Here is a 19,553-nt window from a genome sequence, read left to right as displayed (position 1 = left end):
AGACAAAAATGACCATACAAATGTATAAAATTATAATTTAGATTGCACACTGTTGGGATGTCAGAAATAAAAAATTAATTCTAGGAGAAAACCCATACAAGCACAGGGAGTCTATATAAACTCCAGAGAGAGAGGGACTGGGCCAGGATTTAAGTTCTGGTTCTTGGAACTAAGTAAGTAAGTGAACTTTATTGTCGTTCATACCATACAACAGTACAACAACGGATGCACAGCTGCACAAAATTGCGTTTCTCCAGGCTCAATGTGCAGACATAAAAGACAGGTGCATAAAAGACAAGTGCATGCAAGACAACATAGAGACATTACAAACATTTCACTTCTACACAGAAAGTAGGTAAGACAGCGTAAGACAGCACAAGGCAGCACAGTACAAACAATAAATACAAAAGACATATATAAATGTAAGCCAGTCAGTGGGTGAAATAACATATGAAAGAAAATATTACACATCGTTTCACAGTGATTGTGTTATTGCACTATATGGATGTAATATTTACTGTATACATAATATATGCAATATACACAATGGAAATGAAAGATGGCAGCACCACCCACTGTGTCACCATGTTATCCTAGAAAAAAATAGAAAATGCCTGATAAAGCAAACAAAATACCTTATTTTGTAATTAGCTACATACTGTATAAGAATATGCGGTGTCGTGTTCATGGATTAATTGGCTATCCTTATGTTTTTTTGTAACAATCCATTGCCTTTTTCTGAATATATCACTAGCTGCATTGGGCATCTGAATGGTAATGTTGCCTTACCACCAGTAAGTTGGGTTTGATGTCCAGCCTGGCAACTATTCCTGCATTAGTTTGCTTACTCTGTCAGGCCAATATGAAAAAGCATGGGTTTTTATGCAATTGTTTCTTGCAACTGACTGACTGCTCATCTGGGACGGGTTCCTGTCTTGTGCCATCCATATTACTAACCGAGAATGCTAAACCGGATGGACGCAGGGACATCCGGCCATGGGCCGTAGCCGCAAAAAGACGTACTGCGCAGGTGCCCCAAGAAATGAGGGGCCGCGAGAGGCGGATGAGGGGCCGCGAGAGGCGGACAAGACCACAGAAAAAAGGAGTGAGCACAGAAAAAAAGGAGTCAAAGAAATGAGGCGCCGCGAGCACAGAAAAAAGGAAAAAGGCACAGAAAAAAGTAGTCAAAACGCAGGCGCCGCACGAAACCCATTGCACACGAAACTAGCACACAAAAAAAAAGAAGACGCTCGCGCACAACAGCAAGGCACCCCCCCACCCCCTATAGGCACCGGACGGGACACACACCAAGAGGGGGATTCAACAAGCCCCTGGAACACAAAAAAAAAAAGAACACAAAACCACCCCACACACCCTACAAGCAACGGACGGGACACACACAAAGAGGGGGATTCAACAAGCCCCTGGAACACAAAAAGAAAGAAGACGCTCGCCGCAACAACAATCCTCACCCCCCCCCCCCCCCCCCCCCCCGCCACATCATAAGAAGTGACACCCAAAGCCACATTTCTAAAGGAAACGTCCATATTAAACATACGTCATCTCAACACCTTCACACTAGGCAGCATAGGTGTCAGCATAGGTTGGATCTCCTTACAATAAAGCACTATTAAACCGTTCAACTGCAGAAAAGGGCTACATATTAACAGTGAGTGCGATCCTCCTTATTACTTATCCATATTTCGCATGCTGAGGAACAAACAAGTCATGAATACACGGTCACGGGTACAAACGATTCGGATCGGATAACGGGACCAAACACACGAACACGAATGAAACAACAAAATACACAGCGGCGCATACAACGCGCTTCGGAAACTCCGGGAGAAAAAATGTCTCGGATCAAAAAACACAAAGCTCAAGTAACCCCGTTACAGAGACGTGCCCAAATGGACAGACACAATGAACGTAGACGCATACAGCGCGCGTCTCAAAGTGCTGCATCGAAACAAGCACGATTTCAAACCGAAAGAGCTCGCGTCTCAGACATACAAAAAAGGGAGTGAAGAGACAGCATAAATGAACGCAGACGTGTACAACGCGCATATGAACTGCCAGAAAACAAGCAAGCAAGACTCCAAAAGCAGAAAGCTCAACTGACCGACATACAAAAACGGACAAGGCTCGATACAAACAATGCACGACGTAGACTGAAACGGACTTTTCGCAAAGCGGAGGCGAATCAATTAAAACTCCAACATAGCGCGTCACAAATAATGGACATGCAACAACGCGGCACTCAAACGCCACAAGCAAAACATGCCCGTCGCGGACATCAACGCCAGACACCTGCCTAAACGCTTACGCCAGTTGGCTGACAACGCCTTCAATAATGAGTCCACTATTGAGGAAAATTCATTGGGATTAATGAATGTCATTTGCAATCATTGTCATCACTTAACTTCACAGAAGAAACAACTGGCAATACAAATAATGAATTTACACGTTGTTGTCAAAAGGGGCAGATTAGACTGCCTCCTTTACATTCATATCCTGAATATCTACAGAAGCTTCTAACTAACGATGTGCCTGAAAGTAAAAACTTTATGAACTGCATTAGATCCTACAATAGTTCATTTGCTTTTTGCATCTACCGGAGTACATATCAGGCCACCAAAAGGCAATGGCCCATACTGCTTTCGCATATGTGGTTAACACAACACACTATATTATGTCCAAAAAATATTAATGTTAATCACATTAATAACCAGGTCATTTCATTACTTCCTGGAGAGACACGGCTCTTTCTAAGCTCTGACAAAGGTTGACTCTGATGACGACAATGAACATCTGAATTTCCCCTTAGAATATTTTGAACACTATTAACCCGGCCGGATGACCAACAACACAACCTTACCCTTTAAAAACGGAACAATAATCATGCTATTAAGAAACCTTAACACTAAACAGGCTAACATGCTAACAATACTGTTCTCATTCCTAGAATTGACCTTACGAGTTCTGACCTAGAATTACCTTTTACATTGAAATGCCGACAGTTCCCTATTAAACCTGCATTTGCCATGACCATCAACAAATCACAAGGACAAACCATGGACAAGTTTGGCATCTACCTCTCTGAACCCGTTTTTGGACATGGACAACTTTATGTTGCCTTCTGACGTGTTCGACGTTCATCTGACGTTAAAGTTATAAATGATCCATGCCAAGGAAGACTCATTCAAGGACAAGACACCATCTTTTACTACTAATGTTGTATACAAAGAAATATTCCAATAAACATTACTCTATGCCAAACACTCTATTTTTTTATTTCTATAGGCATCATCCAAACCTGCACACTATTCTATATCTAATTCATACATCTCACTCTTTGTCATGCCCCAACGCCAGGGGTTGGCGAGCGAAGCGAGCAGGGGGCGGAGCCCCCTAGTATGATGCCTAAATGATTCCAGATAACTGCTGTATTGAAATGGGAATGATGAGGTTCATTAAACAGTTAGATGGCTGGCTAAATTGAGACTAAAATGCACTCTGTAGAATTAACTGACCTCATGGAGGTCAGCAAGATGACTTACTCATATTAATGTGAACTTTTTTAATGTCTCCCTTATTACAGTGCCTTACTCAGTCCTTACCTGCACAATCATAGTGTAACTTGGTATTATCTTTGTGCACTTGCTCATTTGCCTTAAAAACGGGTATAGCCTGGCTGAATAACTGTATAAGTAAACAAAAGGTGATAATGGCTAGTCAGACTGTAGATATTCAGGTAACCACCTGTTAAGTACACTGTACACAGGTGCACTTCACATAAAGTGTACCTACCAGATATGTACAGAAAGCCATCACACTCACCCATCTCTAGGTACTCGTCAAAAAGCCCCTCACACACCAGCAGCTGGTAATCGGCCTCCCAAGGCTGAAGGTACACATCAGAAGTTTCACCACCTTTTCTTGTTTTCATTTTCTGCTTTTGCCACCAGCCTTTGAGCTTTCTGCAGAACACAAAACCAAACAAATCCATATTGGCTGTGCATTATACCAACGGACTGTGTTGCATGAGTTTTTGATTTGTCATTTTATAATGTAAATGGTTGTCATGAATATCAGATATTGATGCTACATACAGTAATTTGATTGAAATGCTTTAGAATGTTCTATTTAAGCTTAACTATGCCCTAACGGATTAGAACTTTATAATACTGAGGAATTATCTGGTACTGAGATTTTCTTTAATGTTATATGAATGCAAATATACATTTTAGGAGATCATTTAGGCACCTCCAGCCCATCCATTATGGAGATAGGAAGAAGTTTTCAGGGCTTGTTTCTATGACTTCTTCTCTTTATTTTCCTTGGAACGGTAATCTTGCAGATAATTTATTTGTGGTGCACTATTGGACATATATATTGTATTTAGTTTTTTTATTCCTTTATTATTTTTAGTTAATTTTAGGACTCTGGAAAAGTCAGGAATAAAAGAGTTGTTTAACCTAATATATTTAAATTTTGGAGTATAGCAGCATTTAACAATACAAACAAACATATCATGACCCAACTTGTTTTTTTAAAACGGTCATATGTTTCATTATCACACTGTGCACTCCATATCATGAGAGCATACCTGTGTTTGATAAACTGTTTGGAAGAGCTGGCAGGACTGAAGGGTGTGTGTCATTTACTACTGAAACAATATTATGTACTAAAAACAAATGAGGAATGTTTAGAACATTTATTTCATCAACAAAAATGTTCCTATGAGTTCTTCCCTTTATTTCTCGTGGAATGTTAATGTTAAAAATTATTTGTGGTGCACTATTGGACATATTTTTTTCTATTGTATTTAGTGTTCATTTATTTTTGATTCAATTTTAGTTTATAAGGGAGAGACAGGGCAGTGCAGTGTTCAGCGTCACACTCTCACAGTTCCAGATTCAAGCCCCAGTGACTATGTAGTGTCTTGCATATTCTCCTCAAGTCCCTGTAGGATTCTCTTCAGTACTCAAAATCTCTTACATTCTGAAGTCATGCATGTTAAGTTAATAGGTGACCTTATGTGAGCAAGTAAGAATGGTTGGTCAGGCTCATGACTCAGACCCTCAAACCCTGTTTTGGTTTAAGTGACTTCAAAGAGTAAAAGACAATAAAGAAAGCCATTTTGGTAATTCTTAACAGTTTAGAATTGATGTTTAACAATTTCCTTGGTAGCCCCTTGCAGTAAAAATAAATAAATAAAAAAAATTCATGAATAAGACCAGATTGCAATCCTGAATTAAAAAAAAAGTCAATGTGAAAAGTTTCTAACGTTGAACTTATTTTAGGGTTTAATAAAATTTCTAAGGGATTCTTAAAGCAGAATTAGCAACCACATTTTCAAAAGGTTTCTATGATTAACTGATAAGAGACCACCAAGGACTGGTTGATTCATAACCACAACCTGGGGGTGAGAAAACAAGCGGCAAAGATTACTGCTATGCTTGTCTCATAATATTCTCCCAGTTTACATTACAAACATGAAAATACCCCATTAAAATCACACTCAAATGCCTCATTTGAAATTATTGAAATGTTCTGCTTGAATCTGAGAAATCTCCAAAGCCCACAGCTAACCCCTGCATATGCATTTGCCTTGTTGGGGTTAAGTCCAACACATTTTGGCAGTACAGGTCCAATGTATTCTAAAAGCATCCTCATTTCCCAATAAGCAAACACCTCTTTATACTCCACTAATGTTTCAGTGAATGTTTTGTTTTCTGTATGACATGGTGGTGCTACATAACAGATCCAGTGTCATGGGTTCAAATCACATACCTGGTTGTTGTGCAGTTTGTACATTTTAACTGTGTCAGCATAGGATTTGCTCTCACATCCCAAGAATATGTGCATTAGGTTAGCTGGTAAATGGAAATATTTACATGAGTGAGTCAAGTGATGGATCTGGTTCTTTTCTTTATAATCAAAGCTACAATAATAGGCTGAAGCTTTACACCGCTCACCTATTCCCCTGAGCTGGAATCAGTGAATTAGAGAATATTACTGTATGTACTGTTTAATATTTACTGAAGTGGCAGGTGATACAAGTGTCTGTTTCTAGAAGAGTCATAGAAGCAATGCACCCATATACCAGAGTAATGCTAGAGAAAAGTTGTGCTGGTAAAATTGAGTTATAAAGTCCCTAACAGATGTATTTGGCTCTATATTTTGATACAGGTTACTTCTAATGGCAGATCTGTACACTACAGTGACAATGCCAGCAAAATCATAATCCTACCAAAGCAGCACCATAAACATATACATTTGATTTAGGTACCCAAAATAAACTGACTAGCCCAATACAATAGCAAACTCTGACGCAACAGAATAAAATAACTGTCTTTAAACATTGACCCACTGATTCCAGTTTGCTCTGTCACATAATTTCACCATCCACTCAATGCACAATGTTAGAGAGTTTTTCAAATGAGAAGCCAACTACTATTAGAACATTTTAGCAAGTCAATAGTGAATTCCAGTGTCAAACAACTAAGAGATGGAAGTGAACAATAGAAGATAATATTTGCCATTAGGGGGACTTGTATTTTGACTTTAAATTAAATTGACCTTTACAAAATGTATTCAAAGGCTACTGTATCATTATAATGCCGCAGGTGCCTGCTGTCTTGACATAATCCATTTTCCAGGGCTTTGATAGTAATATACCAAGGATGGACTGGTAAAATGAGGACACAAAAAAATGAGACTGCAGCAAGAAATACTTAGTGCATTTTATTCAACAATCAATCAAAAATTACAGCTTATTCAAATGTGCAATCCAGCACAGTAAATAAATAATCCATAAAATAAGTGCCTGTGTGGGAGATAAATCCAAGAGAATGTTAAAATAAGGGTTAAAACCACAGAGTTAAATTTGGGTTTTCTATCTCAGTCTGCTTCTCTCTGATCCCCCAGTGTTTTTCTCTCTCTCTCTCTCTCTCTCTGCTATATTCTTTGCCCACCCTCTTGGTTTGCTCAGCAGATGGAGATGCTGGTGAGTGCCATCAGCCATTATCAGCTTTCTTCCCAGTCACCTTAGCCGGTAACCAGATGTGACACCCAAAGCCCAGCTCTGTCATCCCACCACCATCCCTCGGCATCAGTGAATCAGAGAATATTATGTTCTGTTTGTTTAATATTTACTGAAGTGGCAGCCCTCAAAAAGCCAATACTCGGCAGGAGCAATCTGCCTCTGGAATGCTCTTCCTTTTGCTCCCATCCAACCTCAGTGTCTTGATTACCTAATTTCACTTGTTGTTTTCTGTGAACTTTCTTTCTCAATTTTCTCCCTTCTTTGTTTCTCTTTCTCCCTTTCATTTACCCTACTGAGATCCTTTTTGTACTTTAAGGGTGTAGATATTTGCCTTAACAAGCAGAGGAGCAGCAATTAGGAATGGCCCGGCTGATTGTGCTTACATGTGAACTAGCAATCCACCAATTTCCTCTTTGAACACCCCCGTGGCTGCACGGCTTTCCACAGGCACACATCCACACCACCAAATCCTGAGCTGCACTTATGTTTTTATTAAAAAAAACCACACAGCCATGGGCCACTGATGCACTTTACCACAGTTGTGAAGATTGTTTAGGTTGTTCTCCATGTCTCCTTAGGTACTCCAGTTGAAGGATTATTATTGTAGGTGTGGTTGATTTTTATGTTTTATAAAAAATGAGTTAGGAGTACAAAAACAAGATTTAAGCAAAGAATTTACATTGGTCTTAATACTACAGATAGCAAGAATATTTTCCACAAATTGAATAAATAAAAAAAAACTAAAAAAAAAAAAACTGTAAGAGCAGCTTGCAATGGGTTTCAACAAGTATTTTAAACTTTCAAAACCCAACTCCTCGAATGCATCTGAGTTTTAAAGGTTTTTTTTACATAAAAGCATTAAGCAACACAGGATGATAGAAATCTTTTGATACCAATGACACATCTCCAGACTAAAGCAATAAGTGTTGTCAGTGGTAGGTTGCTGAATGCAAAATGACTATTATTGATTTTGTAGGCGATAAAGGTTTATGACAAGTCATCACTCATGGTTTCAAAGCAATATTTTAAAATAAAGTTTTTGTCCCAATAGTTCACTCAATATGTCTTAAAGAGGCCGCATCTAGGTCTTCCCACCTCTATTAAGCAACTTAAACACATTCTCACATAGGTTGTCTATCATCTCACCGTGTGAACAGCCCACCCAACCAGTCATCTGATGCAAATCTCCACAGTTAAGTTCTTAAAAACATGCCTCCTACTAAAACAAGTCCTCCCTGTTTAGTGGAGACTGTGTCTGCCACTTCTTTGTCTTTCTGGTTTAATAACATGTCTGACGGTGACTATAATGGTCTTACACTGGAGTTAGTAACTATTGGGAACCTATATCTATGGGGTAGGTCTTATGTTGAAGTGTCCTTATCTACATCAGTCCAACCTTTGAGAGCACACTCTCAATCAAGTGGACTAGGCAATCCAGTCTAATTTCAAGTTTTCCTTGTTGAATTTGAAATAAGACAGAAAACTGGACTGTGTAAAATTAAATTTGTGTTACACTTACGGCACAACAAACTCTTGCACATTGTTGATGACTTGCTTTCCACCCATGATGATAAGCAGTTCTTGAGCTAATTCAATGAGACATCCTCCTGCTCCACACTGGCAACAACACAACATATACATAAATGATACTTTGATATTAGTAGATGACAGCTGAAAACATTGTGATGATTAATGATAAAGTAAAACTGTTAATATCAGGATCCTCCCATTGTCATGGTTGATTCTGCCTCTCATTCCTCCTTTTGCATGCTACCTGTTGCTAAGCATACACATTTCCTCAATTCTGTTAAATATTTAGAAAGTAAAGCAAGTGGTCTTCTTTTCAGGTGTGGCCTTCTCATGAGAACATGCCTATACAGTAAGTGATAAGCACTACTTCAAGATTGGTTGAGGATTATACTTTTCACAAACTTTATAGGAAAAAAGACAAACCAATGTTAGTGTAACTAACCTATTGATCCCAACCTACTCTAATTAATGTGAAAAACTTTAGCAAGATGCATTGTGATCAAATTGATTTTGGTCAAGTTTTTTTGTGATGCCAGCTTTTCTCATCAGTTATTTCTATTTACTGTTCATTGCAGTTTCATATAAAAATAGAAAATCACCTTTTTGTTAGTATTTATAAAACTACAGTAATTAAATTAATTAGCCTCTTATAAACTGTTAAACGAAAATGAAAAACTGAGGAGCAAAGGAGCGTGCCAAAAAAGGCCACACATTCACAGGACAATACAGCTACTACTATTATAACTGATACTACACCAACGAAGCATTATACCATTCTTTATTTCAGAGTTCAAGATCAAATTAAATACTTCAAAAAGTAATACTCACATCCTCATTACGGATTCCAAATAATGTGTAGTAATGCCCAGGGTAGCCAATAAACCTGAAAAAACAATATTGTCAGAGCTTATTGAATATATGTGAGCAGCTGTGAAGATTAATATAACATAACATTCTCAAACCCACTTAATTCAAGGTTGCTGGAGCACATCGCATTAACCAGCCTTGGAAGGTATGCCATGTATACACAAGACTCAGTCATACACACACCCAACATGGAGTACCATTTACAATTATAAACAGAAGTACCATAAGATATTCCCATACAAAGACAGAGAGAGCATGCAAATTCCTCACAGATAGTGATTAAGAATGGGTTTTGAATCTAAGATCCACATGAAAACAGTACTAACCACTGTACCATTGTATGATCCAAGTCTTTTCAAATAATGAAAAGAAATTTTTTCTAGCCCCAAAATGCTGCAAACAATACACTACACGATACAGTGACTAATGCAGCAGACTCAAATGACTACAAAAAACATTGGCAATACACAATAGTAATACATTTCAATAGCAATATCTTTAACAAATACATAACTGACAATTTGATTATTCATAGGGGAGGAAACAGGGTTCAAAAACTGAATTTAGTTAAATGGGAAAAGAATGCTGTTCTTTGTAGGGACGACTGTCCATTAGGTCTGTCTAAGGATTTGTAGATGTTAGGGATGGGGATAACAGTTGGTACAAGATGCTTATAATTATTTGGCTTAGAGTATTTGCTCTGTTCACTTAATGTAATGTTGATATGCTGCAATTTTCTTCAATATAAAGCCATTTCTCCTACAAATGTATAAATATTTTCCATTTAAGAACATACAGAGAAATGAAAGCCCAGGCAACAGTGAGACTATGAAATCTCAAAGGTAACCCCACTACCACCTAATCAGCTATCTTCTGCCCCACAATATGCTTCCTTGAGAATAAAATATACAATTTGTCTTACATATTCCAATGACATTATTATGTGCATCAGTACTTAATGCTGCTGACCATAGCTCTGGACTGAAACATACACAATACTCAGTATCCTCCTTCGCCCCACACATGGTCAGAGTCACTGGTAACTTTAAACTGGACCTGAAGAAGTGAATGGGTTCTGTAATGAGCTGGCAGCTTGTTTCCTGCATGGTGCCCACTGTTTCCCAGGATAAGCTGTAAGGCAGAAGTATACTTTTGCATTGAGGCTATGCCTATGCTACACCATCAAAAGCAGTTTATACTTGTGTGTTGCACTGTGCTGTAGATACATACCTAAACACCAGATGGCAGCATTTGTAGCATGCAAGAAAAGTGAATGATCTATTTCCAGTATACATTCTCCAGGCAAAAAATCATGGTGAACAAAACCCAATAAATCTTACTGGAGCTTCAATTAATAAAATACGTACAGCAAATGATCAAACTTGAGCTACAAAGATGAAAAAGATTGCATTGCCGGAGACGATGGTCTGTTAGAGCAGTGAACATAATGAGATATCATATAAATATGTGTATTTTCTAAACTTCGACAAGTCTTTCTTCGATCTGTTCCATATTTACTTCTGAATAGCAGTAGATGAAAAGAAATGCATTTCAAGAAATACATAATTACAATACTGTCCAATCAGTGTCATAGGGATCTGCATAGAGTCAGGGTCGATGTGATGTGTAGTCATATTTTTGAGGAAGTATCAGTCAGGCTACGCAGGAAAAACATGGAAAGATAATAAAGTACCACCTTTGTGGTCTTCAGATCTTCACTCAATTTTATTTTAACTAGAATAGGGGACTAGGAGTTGCTGTGCTAAAATTTGATGAATGATCCATGCTTATTAAATCTGAATGTGTAAGCTGCATAGACTTTGTGAATGGGCTAATGAGGACCAGATTCAGAAACCACCTAGGATTTTAATATTTTAACACTCTGGTAAAATGGTTTATTCAAATATGTTAATGCATTTCAACCCACATGTTACTATTGAAATGGCTCAGCTAGCAGCAGAATTTCCTTTGAACGTGTTTATAAATTCATGTGACTTACCTGCCTTTAAAAAAGGCAATGTAGATAGGAGAGGAGTAGAAATTGATGAACTGGAATATGAAAACTTTTAAAATGAAGGCATTTTCATATTTAGTCTGAGTTCTGTGCATCTCTGTGAGACAAACATAAGAAAACAAAACAAAAAAAAAAAACTTCCATTAGGGAGTGTCTTCGAGAGTAAAATGGTCATATTTTGAACTTACAGACTGCTTATATTAAATTTTAATTTAGCTTAAATGAACCGTGATGAACTATACTTTATAAAACTCTTAAGCATTTGACTTGGCTAATTTAAAAAAGGATGTTTGAAAGCAACTTATCTAAATACTTCTGCATATTCTCTTCCTTTTGATCATTTGTACATTCTGTCTACCTTGTGCCAGTAATTTATAACATTAATGCATCTGTGTGTTATCCAAACAGTTTGTGGTGCTGACCAGAAAAGTTTTATAACTTAAAAGAAAACAGGAACAATAACAGATTGTACAGATGACTTCAAAGATCAAAGCTTTTGGACAGAGTCATCTATCAGCAGAGCAGTTAGCCAATCATATGTCTGCAACATCACATGTTCTAAAACCCAATATATGATTTTAATATAAATAATAGTTATCTAAGGGACCAAAAGAGGAGGAACTGCATAGGAAACAATATCAGAGACCAAGACACATCGGAGATAGAAAGAAGGACCATTTTGTGTGAACATTGGTGAACTTTACTCATGCATCACACCAACTACTAAATTAAAAAGCTACCCAGCACAACATCCACCCCTGAACATACTGATTTTCAGTAAGCTTTTCTAAGACTATAATCCACATTTTTGCTATATGTTTTTTTTTTCTATTATACCATCTCTTTGTTATTTCTCATACTTTAATAAATGCCACATTGCTTTTACATTTCCCTACTTCATCTTGATATCTTCAGTGACTTAAGTAAACATTATGGTATCTGGTGTGGGAAGACTGCTGCTTTATTGCCCACAGGTTTATCAAGGCAGAGAGGTTGTACCTCAACAGAAGAACAGGTGTGGTAGAAGTAAAACTCTGTTTTACTTAGAAACAAAAGGGTGTTGAGCCTTTGTGCGTCTTTAGGACCCTCGCATGTGTGTTAGAACTGGTGATAGTGAGTCCCAATGTAGAGTACAGGGAAGCGACAGGCCTGTAGCATCACCATTATTTACTTAAGTGGAAAGGATCCTATGCAGGATATTACAGAGTGACTGGCAGTAGGGCATCACTCATATATAATTGTGTGACTAGGATCTCCATGTGTATGTGATGTGTATGTGACAATTGCAAAAACCAATGGTGAAAGAGGGCATCCTTGTCAAGTGCCATATGAATTAGTTTTAGACTAGGGGGCTCTGCCCCCTGCTCGCTTCGCTCGCCAACCCCTGGTGTTGGGAATGACAAAGAGCGTGATGTATGAATGAGATATAGAATAGTGTGACGGTGTAGATGATGCAAATAGAAAGCAAACAATAAAGTGTGTGGCACAGTGTAAAGGTTTATTTGAAAATTTCTTTGTACACGCCGTTTCAGTGTAAAAGGTAATTCCAGCTCAGAACTTGTAAGGTCATTTAAGATGGTTATTGTTGTGATCAGAGTCAAGTTTGTCAGAGCTTAGAAAGAGTTGTGTCTCTCCAGGAAGTAATGGAATGACTTGGGTATTTATGTTTTCCACATTAATATTTTTTAGACATAATATAGTGCGTTGTGTTAAATGGGGCATTTGGTCTAATGAGATTGCTGTTCCAAATTTCTCTGTAACTAAGTCGTCGCAGATAAAGGCTTGAGGAATTGTAATAATATGTGGCTGAAGTCCATCTGTATTGGTGAGTGTACCATCTCTCAGTTGTAATAAGCAATTGTTATGATCTGGTTCTGGACATCGTATCTTTTTTACTAACTGTATCTTTTGAAAGCAATGCCAATTGTCTGCGTATTTTAAGGTGCAGTGAACAATAGCTGAGTGCATGGCATCTGGAAGAATAGCTAATCACTGTCTAAAATCTCCTCCTCATAAAAGTACCTTTCCTGCAAATCGAATATTATTATTCATAAACGTTTGTAGAAGTTTATGAATGGTGTTGAGTAAGTGACTTCATGCCATTGAACATTCATCAATAAACAACATTTTTTCAAGACGGATGTCACGTGCAGTGCCACCGTTAATGTTCATAGTGGATACCGATTTGTAGGATCTAATGTAGTTGATAAAGATTTCACTTTCAGGTACATCGTCAGTTATAAGCTTCTGTAGATATTCAGTATATGAATGTAAAGAAGGCAGTCTAATTTGACCCTTTTGACAACAACGTGTAAATGTATAACTTGTATTGCCAGTTGTTTCTTCAGGGAAGTGAACTGAATGACAACGATTGCAAATGACATTCATTAATCCAAATGAATTTTCCTGGTGTATCTTTTGCTTGTGCCGTTTGAGAGGTGCGTTGTTGCATGTGTAGTATTTGGGACGTGTTGTTTTGGAGCTGTAATCAATTTGCCTGTGCTGTGTGAGAAGCCCGTTGTAGCCTTCGCTGCCATTAACGTATGTCTGAGACGGGAGGTGTTTCGTTTTGAATCCGTGCCTGTTGCGATGCAGCACTTTGATTGATAGTTTGCGTCATGTGGATCTAGGATGTAGATTTGTGCATATTTGCGTTGTTGATTTGTTTCAGGGTGCACTGTTCCAATGCGATGCACTGATATTTACTCCGGTACATGCAAAAGCAAATGAACTATTGTAGGATCTAATGCAGTTCATAAAGTTTTAACTTTTAGGTACATCGTTAGTTAGAAGCTTTAGTTGAGCTTTGCGTTTTTGGAGTCGAGACATTTTTTCTTTTAGAAATATGGATAAGTAATAAGGAGTATTGCACTCACTGTTAATATGGAGCCTTTTCTGCGGTTGAACGGTTAATAGTGCCTTATTGTAATGAGATCCACCTATGCTGCATAGCCGTCTATTTTGTTGTTTCTTTCGTGTTCGTGTGTTTGTTCCTGTTATCCTTTCCTTTTCGTTTTGTACCCGTGACCATGTATTCATGACTTGTTTCTTTCTCAGCATGCGAAATACGGATAAGTAATAAGGAGGATCGCAGTCACTGTTAATATGTTTCCTTTTCTGCAGTTGAACGGTTAATAGTGCTTTATTGTAAGGAGATCCACCAATGCTGACACCTATGCTGTCTAGTGTGAAGGTGTTGATGTTCACTTTAGAATATGTGGCTTTGGGTGTCACTTCTTATGGATGTGTGTGTGTGTGTGGGGGGGGGGGGATGAGGATTGTTGTCGCGCGAGCGTCTTCTTTCTTTTTGTGTTCCTGTGTCTTGTTGAATCCCCCTCTTTGTGTGTGTCCCGTCCCTTGCTTGTAGGGTCTGTGGGGTGGTTTTGTGTTCTTTTTTTTGTGTTCCATGGGCTTGTTGAATCTCCCTCTTGGTGTGTGTCCCGTCCGGTGCCTGTAGGGGGGGGGGGGGGGGGGCCTTGCTGTTGTGCGCGGGCCCCTTTTTTTTTTTTTTTTTTTTTTTTTTTTGGGTCTAGTTTCGTGTGCAATGTGTTTCGTGCTTTGCCTGCGTTTGACTACTTTTTTATGTGCCTTTTCCTTTTTTCGGTGCTCGTTGCGCCTCATTTCTCCATTTTTCCTGTGCTCACTCCTTTTTTCTGTGGTCTTGTCCGCCTCTCGCGGCCCCTCATCCGCCTCTCTCGCCCTCTTTTGTCCGCCTTTCTCGGCTCCTCAGCCGACTCTCGCGGACTCTTTTTGCGCCTGCGCAGTACGTCTTTTTTGCAGCTACGGCCCATTGCCGGATGTGCCTGCGTCCATCATCCGGTTTAGCATTCTCGGTTAGTAATATGGATAATGTTGTTAATACAAATGGGTTTCTGGACTGGTATAAAACAATTTTATCTATGCACATATATTTAGGTCAAACCCAACTTTGTGCAATGTGTTGAATAGGTAGTCCCATTCAACTCTGTCAAAGGCTTTTTCTTCATCCAAAAGATTACAATATATGGGTGACTATAATACAATAAACTGAAGGTTTGGAACTAAGTGTCTGCCTTTAAAAAATTTGGTTTGGTCTTGAGATATTACATAACTTTGGAGAGTATTTTAACATCATTATTCAGAACTGAAATTGGTCTGTATGAAGCCTATTGTAATAAGTCCTTATTTTTCTTTGGAAAGACAGCAATTAAGGTCAGGTGAAAAGTTTATTGTTCCTTTATGTTACGTCCCTTATGTACTTGAAATGGAACCAAAAGGGACAAGGCCCCCTGATGTCACAGTTGTGAGACTGCTGCAGTTCTAATTTAAAAGATTCATGGGCCATAATTTAGCTGTTGTGGCATTTATGTTCACTCTCTTGTTCAGTTCCAATTTGGATATTTGATTTAGCTATGTTGAGAGTACTTTTTGTTACTGATATTTTTTATATTGGTATTGGCATTGTTTTTGATTTACAATTTCTGGTTACTTTAGGTTTTCTTTTGGGCATATCTTTTTGTTTAATAAATTTATAGTAATTGTCAAGTTCATGAGATAAGGATGGGTCTAATGTTCATGGGCTTATCAAATATTACAGGGAAGGATTTGTGTGTGACACTGCCACTAACCCGATATTCCTTTGCCCTAGAAGGAGGAGAACAATTGAGAGAACCACTGACATCACTTCTGCTGGGAACATCGATCATCCTGCCCCACTACATAAATCCATCAGCTACAGGAATACCTTGTCACGTTGGATCCAGCCTTTATGTGAACTGGTTCCTGAAGAGACCTTATTTTTTTAACACAGCATTGATAATGAAATACTTTTTTTTTACTTCATACAACCTATTTCAACTTAGATGTTACGCAAGAATATCCACTGGTACCTCAAATCCTTATCCTGTTATTTCTCATTAACTACAAAATAAAAACACACTTTTTTTGTTATTTGATCCAGGATGGAAGTGTAATTTTTGATTATGGGGTAAGACTCCTTTGATAGTGGGTCTCTGAGGAGCTTTAAAGCTTAAAAATAAACATGAATGTTAAATAAACAAGAATGTAAATGTCTAGTTTTAGAGAACTCTAGGTCCAAAATAAAACTAGAAAAAATAGGATTCAAGAAGATCTTTTCTCCCCTACAGTTTAAGGTGATGCAATATAAAAACAATATGATGATTACATTCTGAAAACAAATTTACTAAATATATGAAGGCACTAGCAGTCTGCTAATGGGTATCATACATGTGGACAGTTTAAAAATGGCAAATGTGGCTACTAAAGTGGAGAAAATGCAATTGTTTCTCATTCACCTCCAATGAAGTTAACATATTCACTCAAAGCTCTAGATCAGGGGTCCTTAAGTTTGGTTCTGGAGGGCTACAGTAGTGGCATGTTTTAGTTCAAACAAAATTGCTTATTCCAGAAACAGTCCTTGCTAACAACAGAATTAATTTAATTTTATGGCTTGTTAATGTTTTCATTCAGCCACTTCAGGTCATTCTTAAACTATACATTTTTCTTTTGTAAGAGTATCATCCAAATGATTTGTAGCCAAAAGCAGATTAGTACTTCTCAGTCTTTCACTTTTTACTCTTCTGTTTCTTTACACATATTTTATTAATACAGATAACTTCATGATGATCACACAAAGGTGCAAATGGAAACATGTTACATGGTGGGCTGCTGGTTCCTTTGTCATTTGCATTTCATTGTGTAATTTCAGCTTGTTAAGAAAAAAAAAAAACAAGGAAACTGCAACATTTTCTGTTTTTAAGACTAAAACAGTCAAAAAATAGATGTGGGTACCCAACAAGCAAGTTAAAGAAAATGAAGCATAAAATGTTGCCGAGTGTAACTGGCATCTATTCAAAAACTAGGAACACAAACTTGCAGGTGATGCGGCCCTTCAGGCCTGATCTTGCATACTCCTGCCCTAGATGATGAAACGAGGAGCATAAACTTACTAAACATCTTTGTGATCATTATTTCTACTATTACATTCTTTTTTGTTTCAATTTTAAGATAACATCCACACCTCAACAAGCAAAACACAGTTCCTCTGATATTGTTCCAAATAATGCTATCAGGGGATCAGGAGAAACTGAGTCCAGCGCTTTTTGACAAATAAGCAAATATAGCCTCAAAACGATCTTAGTATAGCACATCCCAAAGTATATGATCTAGCAGAGATCGGTGCAATTCTATTGTTACATTTCACAAGATCCAAATCCAAGGCCTCAGCAGTTAACATCTAGTGGTTTATTACACACAAGCTAGTGACACATGCATACAGCTCACAAAAAAGATTTCATTATAATTCTTGATAAAATAGCAATATTAAAAAAGGAATAGATACATCAGATATACTGTATATTTAAACAGAAAGGGATATTTCCTTACCCCATCTAGTCAGGACATGTGCCAGTGAGGTATAAAGTTTGGAGAGAAGCATGATGACTAGCAGATTAAGCACTGAGCCTGTAATACTAGCAATTCTCCCTGCCTGGAGGAAAAAGACAATAAAATCCATATCCTTTATTTTGAACAAGGTTATTCAATTGAATATATATATATTATTCAATATGAAAATAAAAAGCAAGTACTCAATTACATCCCAAACACAAAACTTGGGAAGGGTTTTCTGGGTCAAATGTCATAATATGGGTGGACAATCTTACCCAAGAGACAAAGAAGTCATTTTTGGACTTATAGATAATAATTCCAAGGATAGTCCGGTACAAGATGATTGCAATTAGAAACATCAACACAACAGTGACCTGCAAAGCAAGAAGAGAACCAATGAGCAGAGAATGGCATGCTTTAATTATCTTTTCAATAATAAAGAATGCTCATACTTAGAAATGTAGAAGTACTGTATTTATGAGAGGTTAATAAATCCTTTATATTGTTATACATGCACACCTGGGGGTCCCCAGATAAGCTTGTCTGAGGTAAGCAATACCTAAGAATACCTAAGAATATCACCAGCACTATCCTCTCCTTTCTCCACAGCCCAACTGTGACATCTAGTACAAGCCCAGTTCCTTCTGTCAATCCACCATATAAAGCAATGGCATGGTAACGTGGCATCTTTATGCAGACATTGACCTGAGTCAACTAAGAGCCAAAGACCCGTACTAGAGAGAGAGAGCAAAGAATGAGAAAGCCTGGGAAACTGACCTTAAATCAGTGCCTTTTCAGTTGTGCATTTGAAACACCCATTTTGTTTGATTAAATAGGGTTACTGGGGTGATACCCCAACATTTCTCCCTGCTTCCGACTGCTTCCTCATTGCCAGCCACAACATTTACTCATGAGCTTCTGGAAACTCTCTCTTGTAATTGGAGAATAAACTGGAAAGCATCAGACACTTTAAGAATGACTGAGACTATAAAAGTGATCATTTTTTCTATCTTCTCAGGTCTACTGTATGTGAATTTTCGTCTTACAACAGAAAAATGTGCAGATTAGGTTAAGTGATAACTGAGTTGGCTCATTGTTAGTGTAATCATGGTAACTTCTCCAGTGCTGTTTCCTGACTTGTGCTCAGTACTGCTGGAATAGGTTCCAGTACCCTGTGACCTTAAAATTAAATTAAGCAGACTAAGGAAAAAGATGCGTATGTGAATAAATCCTGTACTGTATACAGTATAAGGCAGCTAAAATCTTTATTTTAATAGACTAAAAAGAACAATAATACTGCTGCTTGTTTCTATGACATGGCATTGTTTGCACTTTGTTTTGGGGTAATTGGAATTAGTTGAGGCAAAAGGAGGCTGATAACTTGCATTTTGTACTTTAAAATCGATTCTTTAACAAAAACAAGGAGTCACAGATGGAAGTTATTTATAGGCAATTTTCTCACAAATTATACAAAATACATGATTTTATAAACAGAACTGTAGGTAAATGGAACAGAATAATTAGCAGTGTCTTAAATATGTCATATCTCAGCTCACAGATAATTTCGAAATGTCAAGCGAGCACAAAACAATCACAATTTTAAACAAACCTTTCATAATGGCCTTATACAGGTATTTTTTAGCACCTTTTACCAAAATCTGAAATTTCTATTAAAGTGTAGTGAGCCTTCTGACTTTACTGAAA

The 19,553-nt window shown here is 37.7% G+C and overlaps 1 protein-coding gene across 3 annotated transcripts in view; it reads right to left on the bottom strand.

The window, feature by feature from the left end:
* ano7 (anoctamin 7) overlaps window positions 1–19,553 on the bottom strand; it is a 117,712-nt gene that overhangs the window by 13,333 nt on the left and 84,826 nt on the right. For all 3 annotated transcript variants that reach the window (XM_051922882.1, XM_028825716.2, XM_028825717.2), the window contains 6 exons: window positions 18,125–18,223; window positions 17,847–17,949; window positions 11,448–11,559; window positions 9,410–9,464; window positions 8,571–8,668; window positions 3,841–3,980 (listed from right to left, as the gene is read on the bottom strand). In XM_051922882.1, the coding sequence (XP_051778842.1) occupies window positions 3,841–3,980; window positions 8,571–8,668; window positions 9,410–9,464; window positions 11,448–11,559; window positions 17,847–17,949; window positions 18,125–18,223 (607 nt within the window). The remainder of the gene's footprint in view (window positions 1–3,840; window positions 3,981–8,570; window positions 8,669–9,409; window positions 9,465–11,447; window positions 11,560–17,846; window positions 17,950–18,124; window positions 18,224–19,553) is intronic.

The sequence above is a fragment of the Erpetoichthys calabaricus genome, chromosome 2 (genome assembly GCF_900747795.2).
Source record: "Erpetoichthys calabaricus chromosome 2, fErpCal1.3, whole genome shotgun sequence".
Lineage (NCBI taxonomy): Eukaryota > Metazoa > Chordata > Cladistia > Polypteriformes > Polypteridae > Erpetoichthys > Erpetoichthys calabaricus.
This window is presented reverse-complemented; position numbering and strand designations above follow the sequence as displayed.